The 15,809-nt window shown below is 54.7% G+C and overlaps 8 protein-coding genes across 8 annotated transcripts; 3 read left to right on the top strand and 5 right to left on the bottom strand.

Moving 5' to 3' along the window:
• Positions 1-78: 78 nt before the first annotated feature.
• On the top strand, positions 79-366 carry KRP23_4535 (Glycerol-3-phosphate dehydrogenase [NAD(+)], cytoplasmic; the record flags this gene model as incomplete). Its single annotated transcript, XM_067889502.1, has 1 exon — positions 79-366. The coding sequence occupies one exon, from the start codon at positions 79-81 to the stop codon at positions 364-366; it is 288 nt and encodes a 95-aa protein (XP_067748657.1).
• Positions 367-852: 486 nt separating this feature from the next.
• On the bottom strand, positions 853-3,045 carry KRP23_4534 (uncharacterized protein; the record flags this gene model as incomplete). The annotated part of the gene is made up of 1 exon (XM_067889500.1): positions 853-3,045. The coding sequence occupies one exon, from the start codon at positions 3,043-3,045 to the stop codon at positions 853-855; it is 2,193 nt and encodes a 730-aa protein (XP_067748656.1).
• Positions 3,046-3,493: 448 nt separating this feature from the next.
• KRP23_4533 (Bidirectional sugar transporter SWEET12) lies at positions 3,494-4,192 on the bottom strand (the record flags this gene model as incomplete). The annotated part of the gene is made up of 1 exon (XM_067889499.1): positions 3,494-4,192. The coding sequence occupies one exon, from the start codon at positions 4,190-4,192 to the stop codon at positions 3,494-3,496; it is 699 nt and encodes a 232-aa protein (XP_067748655.1).
• Positions 4,193-5,518: 1,326 nt separating this feature from the next.
• KRP23_4532 (putative D-xylulose reductase A) lies at positions 5,519-6,660 on the top strand (the record flags this gene model as incomplete). Its single annotated transcript, XM_067889498.1, has 2 exons — positions 5,519-5,530; positions 5,605-6,660. 2 exons carry the CDS (start codon positions 5,519-5,521, stop codon positions 6,658-6,660), a joined length of 1,068 nt encoding a protein of 355 aa, XP_067748654.1.
• Positions 6,661-6,748: 88 nt separating this feature from the next.
• KRP23_4531 (uncharacterized protein) lies at positions 6,749-7,099 on the bottom strand (the record flags this gene model as incomplete). The annotated part of the gene is made up of 1 exon (XM_067889497.1): positions 6,749-7,099. The coding sequence occupies one exon, from the start codon at positions 7,097-7,099 to the stop codon at positions 6,749-6,751; it is 351 nt and encodes a 116-aa protein (XP_067748653.1).
• Positions 7,100-7,141: 42 nt separating this feature from the next.
• KRP23_4530 (uncharacterized protein) lies at positions 7,142-9,331 on the bottom strand (the record flags this gene model as incomplete). Its single annotated transcript, XM_067889496.1, has 1 exon — positions 7,142-9,331. One exon carries the CDS (start codon positions 9,329-9,331, stop codon positions 7,142-7,144), a length of 2,190 nt encoding a protein of 729 aa, XP_067748652.1.
• Positions 9,332-10,487: 1,156 nt separating this feature from the next.
• On the top strand, positions 10,488-12,857 carry KRP23_4529 (uncharacterized protein; the record flags this gene model as incomplete). Its single annotated transcript, XM_067889495.1, has 1 exon — positions 10,488-12,857. One exon carries the CDS (start codon positions 10,488-10,490, stop codon positions 12,855-12,857), a length of 2,370 nt encoding a protein of 789 aa, XP_067748651.1.
• A 136-nt stretch (positions 12,858-12,993) lies between these two features.
• Positions 12,994-15,342, bottom strand: KRP23_4528 (uncharacterized protein; the record flags this gene model as incomplete). Its single annotated transcript, XM_067889494.1, has 1 exon — positions 12,994-15,342. One exon carries the CDS (start codon positions 15,340-15,342, stop codon positions 12,994-12,996), a length of 2,349 nt encoding a protein of 782 aa, XP_067748650.1.
• Between the last annotated feature and the right edge of the window lie 467 nt (positions 15,343-15,809).

Genomic DNA, 15,809 nt, shown 5'->3' with positions numbered 1-15,809 from the left:
CACGGCGCGTTGCTGCGCGAGCTGTTCAACGCGCCAACGTTCCGCGTGGACGTGGCGCTGGACCCGCACGGTGTCGAGATGTGCGGCGCGCTCAAGAATGTGGTTGCCCTGGGCGCCAGCTTCCGCGACGGCCCCAAGTACGGCGGCAACACCAAGGCGGCCATCATCCGCATCAGGCTGAGCGAGATGAAGAAGTTCTGGTTCAAGTACTTCGACGGCGTCAAGGAGGACACATCCTCAAGGAGCACAATGCGATCGACCAGTTCCCGCTCTTCGCGGCCATCTACCGCATCGCCTTCGAGGGTGCCGACCCCAAGACCATCACCCAGCTCGACTTTACGCAGTAAGCGTACAGGTTTTGACTAATATATCCCCCACTCACTAGAACACGTACTGGTAACAACAAGAAAACATGTAACCACGGTGTGGAGTTCTCGCAAACATGAGCCGAGAATTACGTTCGAGGATGACCTACAACGCGTGTACAACAACAAATTGAACACTTCCCTACTGAAAAATTCAAGCATGGTCCCAGGGATGTGGGTTGCCACAAGAAGCGAAGCACTGCGGGCGACAACTACTATCCGCTCGCCATGATGTAAGATCTAGCGTCGAAGTTCTACAGCCAGCACGTGTATCAGGCTGGGTCGGTCGCATTTTCAACGTGCTGCTCATTCGGTGGTATCAATTAATGCATCCACAGGAAGGAACACTGACTCAAGCACTGTCCTGCACTTGATACGGTGCCAGCCTGGAGAACTACAGCATCTCGGAAGAAACCCAGAAGAGGTGGTATACACATTACATTATTTTCCCAAGGACACATAGTTGAAACCATCTCCAAGGCGATAATTAAGCAATGGGAGTTGCTTCTTTTAACCAGTAGTTCTCCTCGCTCGCGCGATACCATGTACAGGACTGCGCGAACGAGACTGTGCCTTTGTTTGGGTCGACAAACCAGCGGATAATTAGCACGTTGAATGTTCTCAAAAGTTTTCGAGGCAGCAACCTGGCCAGGAGGAGTAATACGACCGAGGAGGCCTGATAAATGTGCTTCCCATAGAACACGTACCCCGTAAGCAGCAACGCCTCGACGCTGGTGCAGTGTTTGCCTCGGTAGTTCGTGTAGGCGAAGTCGCCGCAATCTTTGAACAGCTTGGAAAAGGGCGACCCGAGGCAGTGCTGCTCAAAAGTTGTTACTGGAAATCCGTGGTCATACGGAACCACGCTGGATGTCGACGTAGCAAATCTTCTAGAGCGAGGCTGTGCAGCAGTCGTTTCTGGCCAAATGACTGCCGTGTGGGGTGACACTATGAGCGAAAGTACTGATGAGGTTCGTCTTGTAGACACCCCGTTACGATCCCGTATACCGTGGCTTAGGCTTAGTCGTGTCACGTAGCCTGAAAGTCGTTGGGGCTGGCAGAAGCCCTTCTGAACAAGGAACGAGGTGGTAGCTGCAACCAAACCCAAGCCGGTGGAGATCGAAGCGATCGCAATGGCCAAGTTTGCTTTCATGAGAATGCACGAGTCGTTCAGTCCGCAATATTTGGCACCGCGCTCCGTAGTTTTCCGTAGCAATTCGCCATTCCAACCCACAACGAAACCCAAGGACGTCACACGAACGGAATACAAGAGCAGTGCAACACAGGTCGTGATGATCACTTGCATCGTCTCCCACGTCAAGCGGAAGTATCGATCCAGTTTCTGCTCTCCTGAGCGCGCCTTGACTAAATTAATGAACGAGTACGAGAACGCAAAGAAGCTAAGCGTCAGATTTACCAACGACTCTGGCGTTAGCGTCCCGGTAGCAAGCCCCAGGTAGTACAAATCCGAGTTGTATGCGAGGTGGTACGTGACTTGAGCGAGATAAAGCACTTGCATGCGCCCATTCTGGCAGCGATACGCCCAGGTCTGTGTTAGCAGCACCGATCTCTTGTGGGACATGATCTGGTACAAGCTAATGATCCCCATAAGCAGCATTTGCAGCACCACCATCCCTGGTAACACGCTGAGTTCCACAGTATCTGCGTACCGATTGCGAAAAACGTTAATGTACTCGGCGATTCGTCCTTCCACGCTAGGATCGATCTTGCTCACCCATTCCCAGAGCGAGTTGTAGTAGTTGTGGACGCAAATGTTGCTTGTCGTGCAAACGGGAATGTCGTCCGGGGACTGAATCATGAGCCCGTACGACTCCCAGCGCTTGATCGTACTGCACGTTTCCTCGATGTACACCCCCGTGGTGTTGACTTCTCGGACACGGCAGCCAGCGTAGTAGGCATGAAACAACGATTGGATTACTGTAGTGGCCTTGTGGACCGTGTTTTGAGCTGGCATCGATCGAGGTACCGAAGGTAGACTGCTTTCGAACTCGTATGGGAACTGCCGCAGGAGCTCCGGTACAACTGCAAGTAGATCCTCACCTCCGGTTGCTAAGGCAAGTTTGATGCTGATAAAGTTGTCAGTAGAGACAAGAGGTCGACACTCGGTGTACTCGGGGAAAACATTGAAGTCCGCGGCAGGAATCGAAGAGTAGTCGAGGCTGTCCTTAACCGTTTGGAACTGGAAGAGGTGAATGAGCGCCATGATGGCCCACTTGGTCTCGCATTCGCCCTTTTGCTCGATCCCTTTCTCGAGTTCTGCAAGCATCTGGGGTGCGACTGAAAGCTTGAGCACAGTGATCACTTGCAGGATTTCTTGTGCTGTTGCGGTGATGACAATGTTCGGAGACCCCCATTCATTCACCCCGCCTGTGCAAATCGCACCGCTAGCGTCGAGTGCTTCGCCAAGCTTCAAAGCCTCGTCGCTCAGTACGCTGTAGTCCCACGACGTGGCCGTGAACAAGCTTTGAAACATGGGTTTGCTCTTGAGAGCCTCGTGGTTGAAGGTGTTTGCCTGGAACAACGATCGTTGGCACGGCACGTGGCACGGTCCGCAGCCGCCTGTCATGACCAAGTCCATCTCGCTGAATGCGAAGTAGCTGTCTTTCGCCTCGATGAAAAAGGTGCCCGTCGTGAGGTAGTTCGTGCGTACAAAAACCAACATCAAGGTGATCGGTGCCACCACAATCCGCCCCACGACAGCCAGACTGGCCCAGATCACGGCTGGTCTCGACTTGGTCAGCCAGCTTTGCCTTTCACTCAAGGCCTTCTGCTCCTCGAAGTAGAGCGTGGACCAACTCGAGCGTTTGGATTCGACAGAGTGGTGAGGCCAGGGTCGAAACCAGGAAACAACGGTCCAGAGAGTGCCAAAAGCTTGGACTTTGGTATCTCCGGGCTCAGCAAGTCGGGATGACGAGCTCATCAAGTAATTGGCGACGCCATGCACGGCAAACACACAAAACTGACAATGCCAAACCTATATTGAGCTTCTTCTTTTTTTTTTTAGCTTTTTTGAGCTTTTTCGCTCTTGTGCTAGCTGAAATAGACGAAAAGTGATGACAATCGGCCAACTTGTGAGAAACGACAGGATTGGAAACATTGTCGCCTTTATCCTACGCCGCCTGCGCGTGAGCGGTGGATCCCTCTTCCAGCAGTTTCTCGGCCTTGTCACTTTGCTTCCGTGGGAAAATGACAATGAGGACCACTTGCACAAAGCAGAGCACGCCGCCGATGGCGTTCGGAACGAGGACGTAGTAGTTCGTCTGCATGATGCCGTACACCGACCAGAGGACGCCGTTGATAAAGCCGGAGATGGCCATGGGCGCCGCGATGACCTCGGAATTTTTCGTCTTGACGACGTCCCCGAGCAGCATGAGCGGCGCGCCGAACATGATGACGGCCATGACGTCTGCGAAGTAGCCGAGGACCTTTGCGATGGAGTCGTCGTCTTGCGAGCTCAGAAATCGGTACAGGATCAAGGCGATCGTGATCGCGAAGACAAAGGCAAAGAAGGTGATGTAGCGCCCGCGGAGCTCTCGCTCGTAGGCAATGCAGACGCCCGAGAAGATGGCTCCTAGGACAGCACCAAGGCAATTGACGGCGCCTACGGGGAAGAAGGAGTGGTCTGCCCACGAGTAGATGACCCACCCCATTGACTGCGCGTACATCATGGCGAGCGGATAGTAGTTGACGCCCGCGGTGCTTTGCTTCTTGTGGGCAACCCACATCCCTGGGACCATGCTCAGGAAAATGCACGCCGTTGCGATCGTGGAGAGGATGTTGATAGCGGTTTCAGCTGCGTCGGACGCCATTTTCTTGTGGTGGAGAGGAGGAACTTGACACGTTGTTGGAGAAAACGAAAGTGAACTTGAAAGGCTGAAGATCGAGTCCTGGTCTCCTAAGCAGCAGAAAGTCTCGCGGATTTGAGACTGGTCGACGGTCAAACGTCAGGATAGAGCTGGAAAAGCATCCTGAAGTTGAAGTTTTCAGGAGGGAGGTGTTCAAATTTTTAGTTGTGCACGCGTCGTAGACCTCCAAGCCGAACGTACATTATTGTAATTCCCAACAGTGTGGCAAGAGAAATGCGCCGTGTTCCTCGTGTTTACGAGAATTCCACGGCAACCAAGCAAAATGCAACCTCCTCGCGATATTGTTGTAGAAGAGAAATCACTTGGTCACCACATTGAGGAATACTCTGATGGTTTGACGATATGAACTTTGCCAGAGTCTTTGTCAGCAGCGTCAATATTCCACCTCGCTGATGTCTCTACGACTCGGCCTATGGTAGATTGAAGCAGGAAAACCAACAAAAAAACTCGAATTTTGTATGTTTGTATTTCGCCCAAAACCAGTATTGGAGACTTTGCCACCACAACGAGTATCGCAACAATCCCAAAACTTATGAAACCTCTATGCTTCATGTATTATGCTTCACTACGAATTGAGGTCAACCAAGTTGGCTATCGTCAGTCATTGCCAACGAAACATGGGGTAAAATTTTGTTAGTCATAGCCAACTAAACAGCCTGGGAAAAAATTGGACTAGAAATTGACCCAGTTAACAAGCCAGGGCGGGTGGGCGTATACGCTTACGCCCACACCGGGGTCACGTATGTTTACCAGCTCGAACCAGCAAACCCCACTCGGATGGTTGGTAATGTCAGAGTTGCTAAAATGCTATTTCATATTCTGAAGATAACCTTGGACTGCAGTCTGAGGTTATCCAACCTTCAACGTACAAAATACCCCTTTGCTACACTTTCCCAGTTAACATGATGTTGAAGTTCGTCGAGCGTTGGTAAACATCTCCCACCTCGACGTGGTCGTAAGCGTTTACGGCCCCATCGGGGTCGTCGGTGTTTACCAGGGCTTGGTAAATAGTATTGTCAATCTGAAGATCACTTGAGGTAGGTGGGCAAGCATTGCCCACTGCAGTCTGAGGTTATCCCCCCTTCAATACACTACACGACGATAACGAATCCTCGACAAACCTCAAACCAGCCGTGATGCTTAATCCGCGACTCGCTCTGGTGGTGGTTGAACCTCTCCGAGACGATCCTAACAGGCCGCCTCATCCCAGAGCTCATTTTCCAATTCCTCACCAACCAACGAAAGCCACCAACCAAGACTCCATCGACAATGGCTCCCCAGGTACGTGCCTCCTCCTTTCTCCTCCCATTCGCACCATCTAACGGTCTGGTTGCCTGACGCACTTGTGGCCGCAGAACCTCTCCTTCGTGCTCGAGAAAGTGGACGTAGTCAAGTACGAGGATCGCCCCGTGCCGGAGATCAAGGACCCGCACGATGTCATCGTGAACGTGCGCTACACGGGCATCTGCGGCAGTGACGTGCACTACTACACGCACGGCAGCATCGGCAAGTACGTGGTGGAGAATCCCATGGTGCTGGGCCACGAGTCGGCCGGCGTGGTGCATGCCGTTGGCGCCGCCGTCAAGTCTCTCAAGCCGGGCGACCAGGTGGCCATGGAGCCGGGCGTGCCGTGCCGCCGCTGCGTCCGCTGTCTCGAGGGCAACTACAACCTGTGTCCGGACATGGCCTTCGCTGCCACGCCGCCGTACGACGGTACGCTGGCCAAGTTCTACGTCATGCCCGAGGACTTTTGCTACAAGCTGCCGGCCAACGTGAGCATGCAGGAAGGCGCCATGCTCGAGCCCACCGCCGTGGCCGTGCACTTCTGTCGCATGGCCAAGGTGCAGCCTGGCAACAGCGTCGTGGTCTTTGGTGTTGGGCCCGTGGGGATGTTGGCCTGTAAGGTGGCGCGCTACGTGTTCGGAGCCACGACCGTCGTCGGCGTGGACGTCAACGACGCGCGCCTCGAGTTCGCCAAGCAGCACGGAGCCACGCACGTCTTCAAGAGCAAGGCGGGGACTACGCCGCAGCAAATGGCCGAGGAGATCATCGCCCAGTGCGGACTCGGCGAGGGCGCGGACGTCGTCCTCGAAGCCAGTGGAGCTGAGCCGTGTATCCAGGCGGCTGTGCACGTCGCGCGCAATGGCGGCTCGTTCACGCAGGGCGGCATGGGCAAGACGGACATCGTGTTCCCCATCGGCGTCTTGTGCGGCAAGGAGCTCCACGTGACCGGCAGCTTCCGCTACTCGGCCGGCGACTACCAGCTCGCGCTCGACATGATCGCTAGCGGCAAGCTCAGTGTCAAGGAGCTGATCTCCAAGACGGTGCCGTTCGAACAAGCCAAGGAGGCCTTCGACAACGTCAAGCTCGGTAACGGCATCAAGTGGCTCATCGAAGGACCCAAGAACTAGGCCACGGATGCTCGGCGTATCGTTGTTGCTTTGAACCCTTTACTGTTGAATGCATTCATCGTCCTTCTTCACTACTCGCTCTTGCCACTTACTTCGCGGTGCCGGCCACTGCAACCGGTTGAGCTGCAATCGCCGTCGACGTCGAATGCTCCCGGTTCGGCACTGCAATCACCACAGAAAGATGGCACACGTTTGCACAGAAGCACAGCCACGCCTGCATCTCCTTCGCGGTCGGTTTGGACGACGACTCGCTCAGCTCCAGGTGGCGCCGGACGCCGTCGGCGGCGCAATACCACAGAGAAATGGGAGGCTGCTCGCCAACCTTCCTGCGACGCTGCTGCTCCAGCCAACGCTGCACTTGGTGCGCATCCATGCCGAAATGCTGACTCGTGTACTGCGTGCGTTTGCCTAGAGCTTGGACCAGCCGTGTACGCACCATTGACTCCAACTCGTGCAAACTCATCGTCTTCTCACTCGTCATCTAGGAAATCGGCGTGGCCTCCGAGATCCAGTAGTTCTCTTCGCTTGCCGTATACCAAGTACAGGACAGCGCGTGCGTAAGCGAACCATGTTCCGGATGCACCCACCATCGCAGCAACAAGATGTTGAACGTACGCAGGAACTTGGGCGGGAACAGTCTTGCCAACAAGAGCAACACCACGGACGGGGCCTGGTACACGTGCTTGCCGTAAAACAAGTAGCCCGTGAGCAAAAGCGCCTCGACGCTCGTACAGCGTTTGTTCATGAACGTCACGTAGGCGAAATCGTCGCAGTCCATGAAAAGCTTCGTGAACGTCGAGCCGAGACAATATTCCTCGAAAGTCGTGAGTGTCGTATTGACCTCGTGATCTGCCTGGCCCACCCGCCGATGTTTTCCTCGGAGGATAGCGAACCGAGCTCGCGGCATCACCGAGATGTGCGGGGCTTTGCCTCTTGCTACTTTTTCGAGAGCAGTGGATGGACCAACTGAAGGACGCCCTACGTGACTGCGTAAACGGATCCGGGAAATCGACTCACTGATGTGGATCCACGGACTGCTGTGCTTCTGCACCACTAACGACGTGGTCAAGGCGACAAGCCCCAGCATTGCGGACGCGATTGCTGCAACTATCGCCAAGTTGAGTCTCATGACGATGCACGAGTCGTGCAGACCGCAGTACTTGGCTCCTTCGACTGTCGTTTTGCGCAGTAGCTCCCCATTGTAGTCGACAATCCACGGCAACGATGTGAGGTAGGACGAATACAAAAGCGACGCGACGCCGGTCGTAATGAGCACCTGCATGATCTCCCACGTGAGGCGGAAGTGCCGATCCAGCTTCTGCACTCCGGAGCGCGCTTTCAGCAGGTTGATGAACGAGTACGAGAACGCGAAGAAGCTGAACGTGAGGTTGGCAATCGACTCCACCGTGAGCGTCCCCGTGACGAGTCCCAGGTAATACGTGTCTGAGTTGCGAGCCAAATGGTACGTCACTTGAGCGAGATAAAGCACTTGCATGCGGCCGTTCTGGCAGCGATACGCCCAGATCTGCGTTAACAGCACCGATCGCTTGTGGGACATGATCTGGTACAGGCTAATGATCCCCATGAGCAGCATTTGCAGCACCACCATCCCTGGCAACACGCTAAGCGCCACCGTGTCCGCGTATCGATTCCGAAAGACACTAATCTTCATCAGTGCACGGCCTGGAGTGCTGTCGGTACCGGTGACCCATTCCCAGAGCGAGTTGTAGTAATTGTGGATGCAGATACTGTCACTACCGGTTGTGCAAACGGGGATATCGTCGGGGGCCTGTAACATGAGTCCATAGCTTTGCCACCGCTTGGACAATGTACAAGTATCTTCAACGTAAATGCCAGTAGTGTTCACTGTGCGTACTCGACACCCGCTGTAGTACGCTCGAAACAAAGACTGAGTGACACTTTTTGCCGGATAAACCGTTGGGCTGGACGTGGCAATCACTCGAGAGACGACTGGGATGCTGCTGTCAAACCCGTAAGGAAACAACTTGAGCAGATCTGGCACGACGCGCACGGGGTCTTCCCCTCCAGTCGCTAGAGCTAACTTCTCACCCACGACGCCTTCGTTAGGTACCTCAGGCCGACACTCCGTGTACTCGGGGAAGACATTGAAATCTGCTGCGGGGATGGAGGAATAGTCCACGCTGTTCTTCACCGCTTGGAATTTGAACAGGCGCAGGTGGCCCTCGACGGCCCATTTGGTGATACATTGGTCCTTGAGCTCGATACCTTTCTTCGCTTCCATGATCTGCTGTGGCGCTACTGAGAGTTGTAGAGTCTCGATGATCTCTACGACCTCTTCGGCCTCGCCAGTGATGATTGAGAGGGGTGACCCCCACTCATCCACGCCGCCAGAGCAAATCGCGCCACTCGCTTCGAGCCTCGCAGCTAGTGCTATAGCCTCTGCACTCAAGATACTGTAGTCCCATGTTGTCGCAGTGTACAGGTCCTCGAACGTCGGCTTGCTCATGAGAGCTTCGTGCTTAAACGTCGCCATTTGATGCAGCACCTTCTTGCATTCGATATGACACGGCGTGCACCCGCCAGACATGACGAGGTCCATTTCGCTGAAGCCAAAGTAGCTGTCCTTGGCCTCGATCAAGAAGGTGCCCGTCGTAAGGTAATTTGTGAAGACAAAGACGAACAGCATCATCAATGGGGCCACGAAAATTCGCCCCCAAATAGCGAGACAAGCGCCGACAGAAGCTGGCCGAAGTTCACGATAGCACCGTCTACTCCTCCTCTTCCTCTCTCGCTCTTGCTCGTAGTACGTCAATGTCCACAAGGAATCTGTCCGTTGCGGATGGATTGAGCTCGCTCGTCGCCATTCCTTGGCCTTCGTGAACGATTCCACCACAAACGACTGCTTGCGTGGCTGCCTTTCAATATCGGGTGAAGATGAAGAACTTCCCAGAAACGTGTTGCGTCTGGAGGCATTTTCACTTTTGAGAGAGGCAGACGTTGGGTTCCTGGAGAACGAATCGCGTAGGAAAGAGTACTCTCGGAGCGGAGCTTCCGTGGCGAGCAACGATGGAGAGCTTTTCAGAAACGGGGTAGGACAAGTCGAATTTGTAGTCTTGAACGAGGCCAACGTGGGACTCCGGAAGAACGAATTTCGCAGTTTTCGAGGCGATGCCTCCCAAGTTTTCGTGGCTGGCTGTGGCCATGTGGCCATTGATCTCTGCGCGGCCCCCCGCCGAGAGCTCAAGTGGGAACGAGGGTGCTAAGAGGAAGATAAATAGGGAACGAGCGAACGCAGGTATTTTAGAGGGCGTCTGAAACGCGAATAACATTTGATGTTGCTGTAAGGGCGACGGTGGGAGCTTGTACTGGACGAGAGCAAAACCCAGATCAAAAAGTAGGAATGTCTGACGCTCAAAATCACAGATAAGCATGATAATTTCGGAGTTGTTCAGCTAGGTGAGGTATCTTAAGAGGTGGAGGTCCATCGATCAACGATCGAAAACGCTTTGAAGACCGCAAATTGGACGACCTTATTCTCAAGGAACCAACCCATGAGACTTACAGCTCCATCGGGTTATTTTCGAGGAGGACGCTGCCCAGTACGCGACGGGGTTTCCCGATGCACAACTGATCCGTTGATAAGAGCTCTTAGTAGGTGAAGCTTGCAACAGGGCATACTATTCTCGTGGTACGCACAAGTGCGGGGTGCTGGTTCCTTGTAACTTGGCAAAGATAGTGCTGAAGGACAAGCACCTTGGACGGCACTTGCTCAAGGATGGAGCTAATCGGCCTGAAAGCCTCTCACTTTCTCATCTCGAAGCTGTTCTTTTCAACAAGTTGTCATCATGGGAGGCACCGATCAATCCCTGGCGGCACCCACTGTAGCCACCACGGAAGCTGCTACAGACTACAAAACTACAGCCCAAACGGAGGAAAAGGCTTCGGCGTGGGCCACTGCGTACTTCAACCAACGCAAACGACATCGAGCCAAACACCACCAAGGCAGAAGTATCGGGCCGGCAGTAATTGGTGCATCGTTGGCAGTCGCTGGTCGAATTGTGGTCGCTCCGCTGCTGCTTCTGTTGATCTTCACGACTACGAATTACCTCAATGGCGCGACGTTCTTCATCCAGTCCAAAGACAGCTACTTTGCGTTCAATGAGAAGGACCTGGTCATGACGGGCGGGTGTACGGGCTGCCACATTCCGTGTCGGAGGGCGATGTTCCTGCTCAACACCTTTAACCACGAGGCTCTGAAGAGCAAACCCATGTTCGAGGACCTGTACACGGCGACGTCGTGGGACTACTCGCTTCTGAGTGCTGAGGCCCTAGCGTTAGGCGATGCACTCGACAGCAATGGAGCCATCTGTACGGGAGGCGTGAACGAGTGGGGGTCTCCCAACACTGTGGTCACCACCTCCGCACAAGAACTGCTGCAGGTCATCACGGTGCTGGAGCTTTCGGTCGCGCCGCAGATGATCGCAGAGCTCACGAAAGGGATCGAGTTGAAGGACGAATGCGTGACCCAGTGGGCGATCATCGCGCTGATTCACCTCTTCCAGTTCCAGACCGTCAAGAACAGCGCAGACTACTCGGCGATTCCTGCCGCAGACTTCAACGTCTTCCCCGAGTTCACCGAGTGTCGGCCGGTTGTGTCGAACGACAACATCATCGGCTCCAAGCTGGCGCTGAGCACCAATGGCGAAGATCTGCTCGCTGTGGTGCCAGATCTGTTGAAGCAGTTCCCGTACGGCTTCGCCAGCAGTTTACCCTCCGTGTCCCGTGAGATGGCGGCGTCTAACACCAAGTACCCTGCCACTACAGTCATCCAGGCCCTGTTTCGAGCTTACTACGCAGGTTGTCGCGTCCGGGAAGTAAACACTACTGGGGTGTACGTCGAGGAGACGTGCACTGTGATCAAGCGCTGGGAAACGTACGGCCTCATGATCCAGTCCCCCGATGACATCCCAGTGTGCAGCACCACCAACGCGTGCGTCCACAACTACTACAACTCGCTCTGGGAGTGGATCAGCGAGATCGACGCCAGTGTCGAGGGCCGAATCGCAGAGTATATCAACGTCTTCCGCAATCGCTACGCAGACACCATCGCCCTCAGCGTGCTGCCAGGCATGGTCATGCTACAGATGATGCTCATGGGGGTCATCAGTCTGTACCAGATTATGTCGCACAAGAGATCGGTGCTGCTGACGCAGATCTGGGCGTATCGCTGCCAGAACGGCAGGATGCAGGTCGTGTACCTTGCTCAGGTGACGTACCACTTGGCATTCACCTCCGACTTGTATTATCTGGGGCTCGCGACGGGGACGCTCACGGTGGAGTCGGTGGCCAACCTCACCTTCAGCTTCTTCGTCTTCTCTTACACGTACATCAACCTGCTCAAGGCTCGGTCGGGAGAGCAGCAATTGGATCGCCACTTCCGACTCACGTGGGAGACCATGCAAATCATCATCACGCCTTGCATTGCCACGTTGCTGCTGTCAGTACGACAGACGTCGCTGTCGTTCGTAGTTGACTGGAACGGCGAGCTGCTGCGCAAGACGACGGCACGCGGCGCGAAATACTGCAAGCTGAACGACTCGTGCATCCTCATGAAAGTGAACTTGGCGATTGTCGTGCTGACTGCGTCCACGCTGCTAGGTCTTGTGGCGTTTGCGGCTTCGTTCGTCATCCAGAAGCGCAGTAAGCACTGGGAAAACCTCCAAAGTTTCGCCTCCTCCGTGTCTCGACGCTCTTCCTCCCTTTATGTTGTTCGCGTTGGCAACCGACGTGGTTCGGGTGTGGTTGTAATCCCCACCGTTGCGACCGGTGCACATGATGGGAAGGAGCCCGTCAAGCCCTTGCAGGGGCTTACAACGTTCGAGCAGCACTGTCTCGGCTGTCCATTCACAAAACTCTTCAAGGACTGCGACGATTTCGCCTACATGACGTTCATGGGCAAGCGGTGCACTACCGTTGAGGCCTTGCTTCTGACCGGGTACCTGTTCTACGGACAGAATATTTATCAGGCTGGGTCGGTGGTGTTGTTGCTGTTGGCCCGACTCATTCCTCGCAAGGTGCTGCGCACGTTCAACATGTTGCTCATTCGGTGGCACATGGACCCGGAGGATGGTTCACTCACACACGCGCTCTCCTGCACGTGGTACCATGCCAGCAACGAAAACTACAAACTGTCAGAAGCCACGCCAGTGTCGTGAACGAAAGCGTCCAAGGAGAATGAGTGCATAGAATACAGACATGAACTACACGCCTCCATGAACATTAAACTCACTACATGTAGCTAGACCCCGTCGGAAAGTGGAAGTAGATTCGTTGACAAAGCTGCTGTTACGGCTAAGCTACTGGGGTGGCCTCCGAGATCTTGTAGTTTTCAGCACTGGCGGCGAACCAGGTGCAGGACAGTGCGTGGGTGAGCGTGCCGTGTTCCGGGTCCATGTACCATCGAATGAGCAGCACGTTGAACGTGCGCAGCAGTTTACGAGGAATGAGTCGGGCTAGAAGCAGGAGCACCACGGACCCGGCCTGGTACACGTGCTGGCCGTAAAACAAATAGCCCGTGAGCAGCAGCGCTTCCACGCTTGTGCAGGTTTTGCCCATGTACTGGACGCAGGCAAAGTCGTCACAATCCTTGAACAACCTGGTGAATGGGGACCCGAGACAGTGCTCCTCGAAGGTTGTTAGGGGCGAGGGGGTCGTCTTGTCTTCGCCGGTCAATTCCTTCGTCTCGTTCTTCTTGTCGAAAAGTTTGGTGAGGCTTGCGGACTTGCTGTTGTGCACAATGTACCGATTCGCTCCTTTGGCTTGGATCGCCACTTTCGTGGACGAGTTGGAGGCGGTTTTGGCTTGTTTGTCGCCTAGTTTCTTCCCGTAGCGCTTCTGTACGAAGAAAGAAGCGGACAGCGCCACGAGCCCCAGCACCGTGGAGATGACAGCCACGACGACAGCCAGATTGATATTCATGAGGAAGCACGAGTCGTGCAGACCGCAGTACTTCTTGCCGAGCGTCGTCGTCTTCCGCAGCAGTTGGCCATTGTAGTCGACGATCCAGCTCAGCGACTTGGATCGCACCGAGTAGAGCACCGCTGCGACCGACGTGGTAATGATGATCTGCATGGTCTCCCAGGTCAGGCGAAAGTACCGATCAAGTTGCTGTTCCCCCGACCGCGCCTTGGCCAGGTTGATGAACGAGTACGAGAAGACGAAGAAGCTGAACGTGAGGTTGGCCACCGACTCCACCGTGAGCGTCCCCGTGACGAGCCCCACGTAGTACAGATCCGAGTTGTAGATGAGGTGGTAGGTGATTTGAGCGAGATAAACCACCTGCATGCGGCCGTTCTGGCAGCGATACGCCCAGATCTGGGTCAGCAGCACTGATTGTTTGTGGGACATGATCTGGTACAGACTAATGATCCCCATGAGCAGCATTTGCAACACCACCATCCCTGGCAACACGCTAAGCGCCACCGTGTCCGCGTATCGATTCCGAAAGACACTAATCTTCATCAGTGCACGGCCTGGAGTGCTGTCGGTACCGGTGACCCATTCCCAGAGCGAGTTGTAGTAATTGTGGATGCAGATACTGTCACTACCGGTTGTGCAAACGGGGATATCGTCGGGGGCCTGTAGCATGAGTCCGTAGTTTGCCCAATGCTTGACGACTGGGCACGTGTCTTCAATGAACACTCCTGTAGTGTTGACGGTGGTAACGCGACAACCTCCATAGTAGCCCCGGAACAGTGACTGATTGACGGCTTTCACGTTGTAGATGGTAGGGCTGGTCGTCGCCAGCGTCCGCGAGACCACAGGTAAACTACTGCTGAAGCTGTACGGGAAGAGCTTCAAAATGTCGGGCACGACAGCTACCAAGTCTTCTCCCGCGGTGGAAAGCGCCTGCTTCTCGCTGATGAGGCCTTGGCTGGCCACTGCTGGTCTGCAGTCAGCGTATTCAGGGTAGACGTTGAAATCTGCCGCTGGGATGGACGAGTAGTCGATGCTGTTCTTGACCGCTTGGAACATGAACAGCCTCAAATGAGCCTCAACCGCCCACCTCGTGACGCATTCGTCCTTGGTCTCGATTCCTTTCTTAGCCTCTGCGAGCTCCAGTGGCGTCACGGACAAGTTCATCATCCCAATGATCTCAACCACTTCTGCTGCTGTCCCAGTGATGATCGAGAGCGGTGAGCCCCACTCGTCCACGCCACCCGAGCAAATGGCGCCACTCGCTTCCAATCGTTCAGCCAGAGCGAGTTCGTCGTCCGTCAAGACGCTGTAGTCCCACGACGTCACCGTGTACAGGTCCTCGAACGTGGGTTTGCTCATGAGCGCCTCGTGTTTGAACGTGTAGAACTGGTGCATCACCCGCTTGCACAGCGTGTGGCAAGGCGTGCACCCTCCCGACATGACCAAATCCATTTGACTGTACGCCAAGTAGCTGTTCTTGTACTCAATGAGGAACGTGCCGGTGGAGAGGTAACCCGTGACGCCGAAGACCGTCAGAAGCATCACTGGCATGACTACAATCCGCCCAAACACAGCGAGGGCGGCACCGATAGCTGCGGGTCGCATTTTGTTGGCCAGTTTCTGCTTCCCTCGGAGTTCCTGCTGCTGCTCGAAGTAGCGGGCCGACCATGTCGCCGTGGAACGATCGGGTGTTGGATTGGGTTGTTCATTGAACTGCGTCATGGTCGCTGCTTGCCGAGTGCAAATCGGAGTCAAATCGCAATTGAACGGGGCGCCGGAGCTGCCGATAAGGGCAATTGAAGCCCCGCTATTTGCGGCGATGGGGGGTTTCAGGTGTTCCTCTGTCTCGAGCAGCATCCCATTTGTTCAAATCGGGTCACGCTTCTGTGTAAACGAATGGCAGTTTCTCGCCAAAACGGGGCTTGCCTGTAGACAGTGCTGTAGTTTCGTGTTCTCGGTTCGTGTTGCGTCAGCCTTCTGTCCGTAGCTGCAAAAATACCTCATTGTTGGACATGATTCAGGCGACGCCCCTTTCCGTTGAATGAAGCGTGTGCTAGTTGATGGCAGCCTTGGGAATGACCTTGAATGTATCACTTTTGCACAGGACATGCTTCACACAAGCAGTCTACGCAGCGACGGTGGGTGCAACTGCAGGGCCCTCACCAAGCGTGGAATCGCCGTATTCTCGC

This window comes from Phytophthora ramorum (genome assembly GCF_020800215.1).
Source record: "Phytophthora ramorum isolate Pr-102 chromosome Unknown Phyram_PR-102_s0003, whole genome shotgun sequence".
Classification (NCBI taxonomy): Eukaryota; Oomycota; class Peronosporomycetes; order Peronosporales; family Peronosporaceae; genus Phytophthora; species Phytophthora ramorum.
The sequence above is the reverse complement of the archived record's forward strand: the minus strand, read 5'-3'. Positions and strand labels throughout refer to the sequence as shown.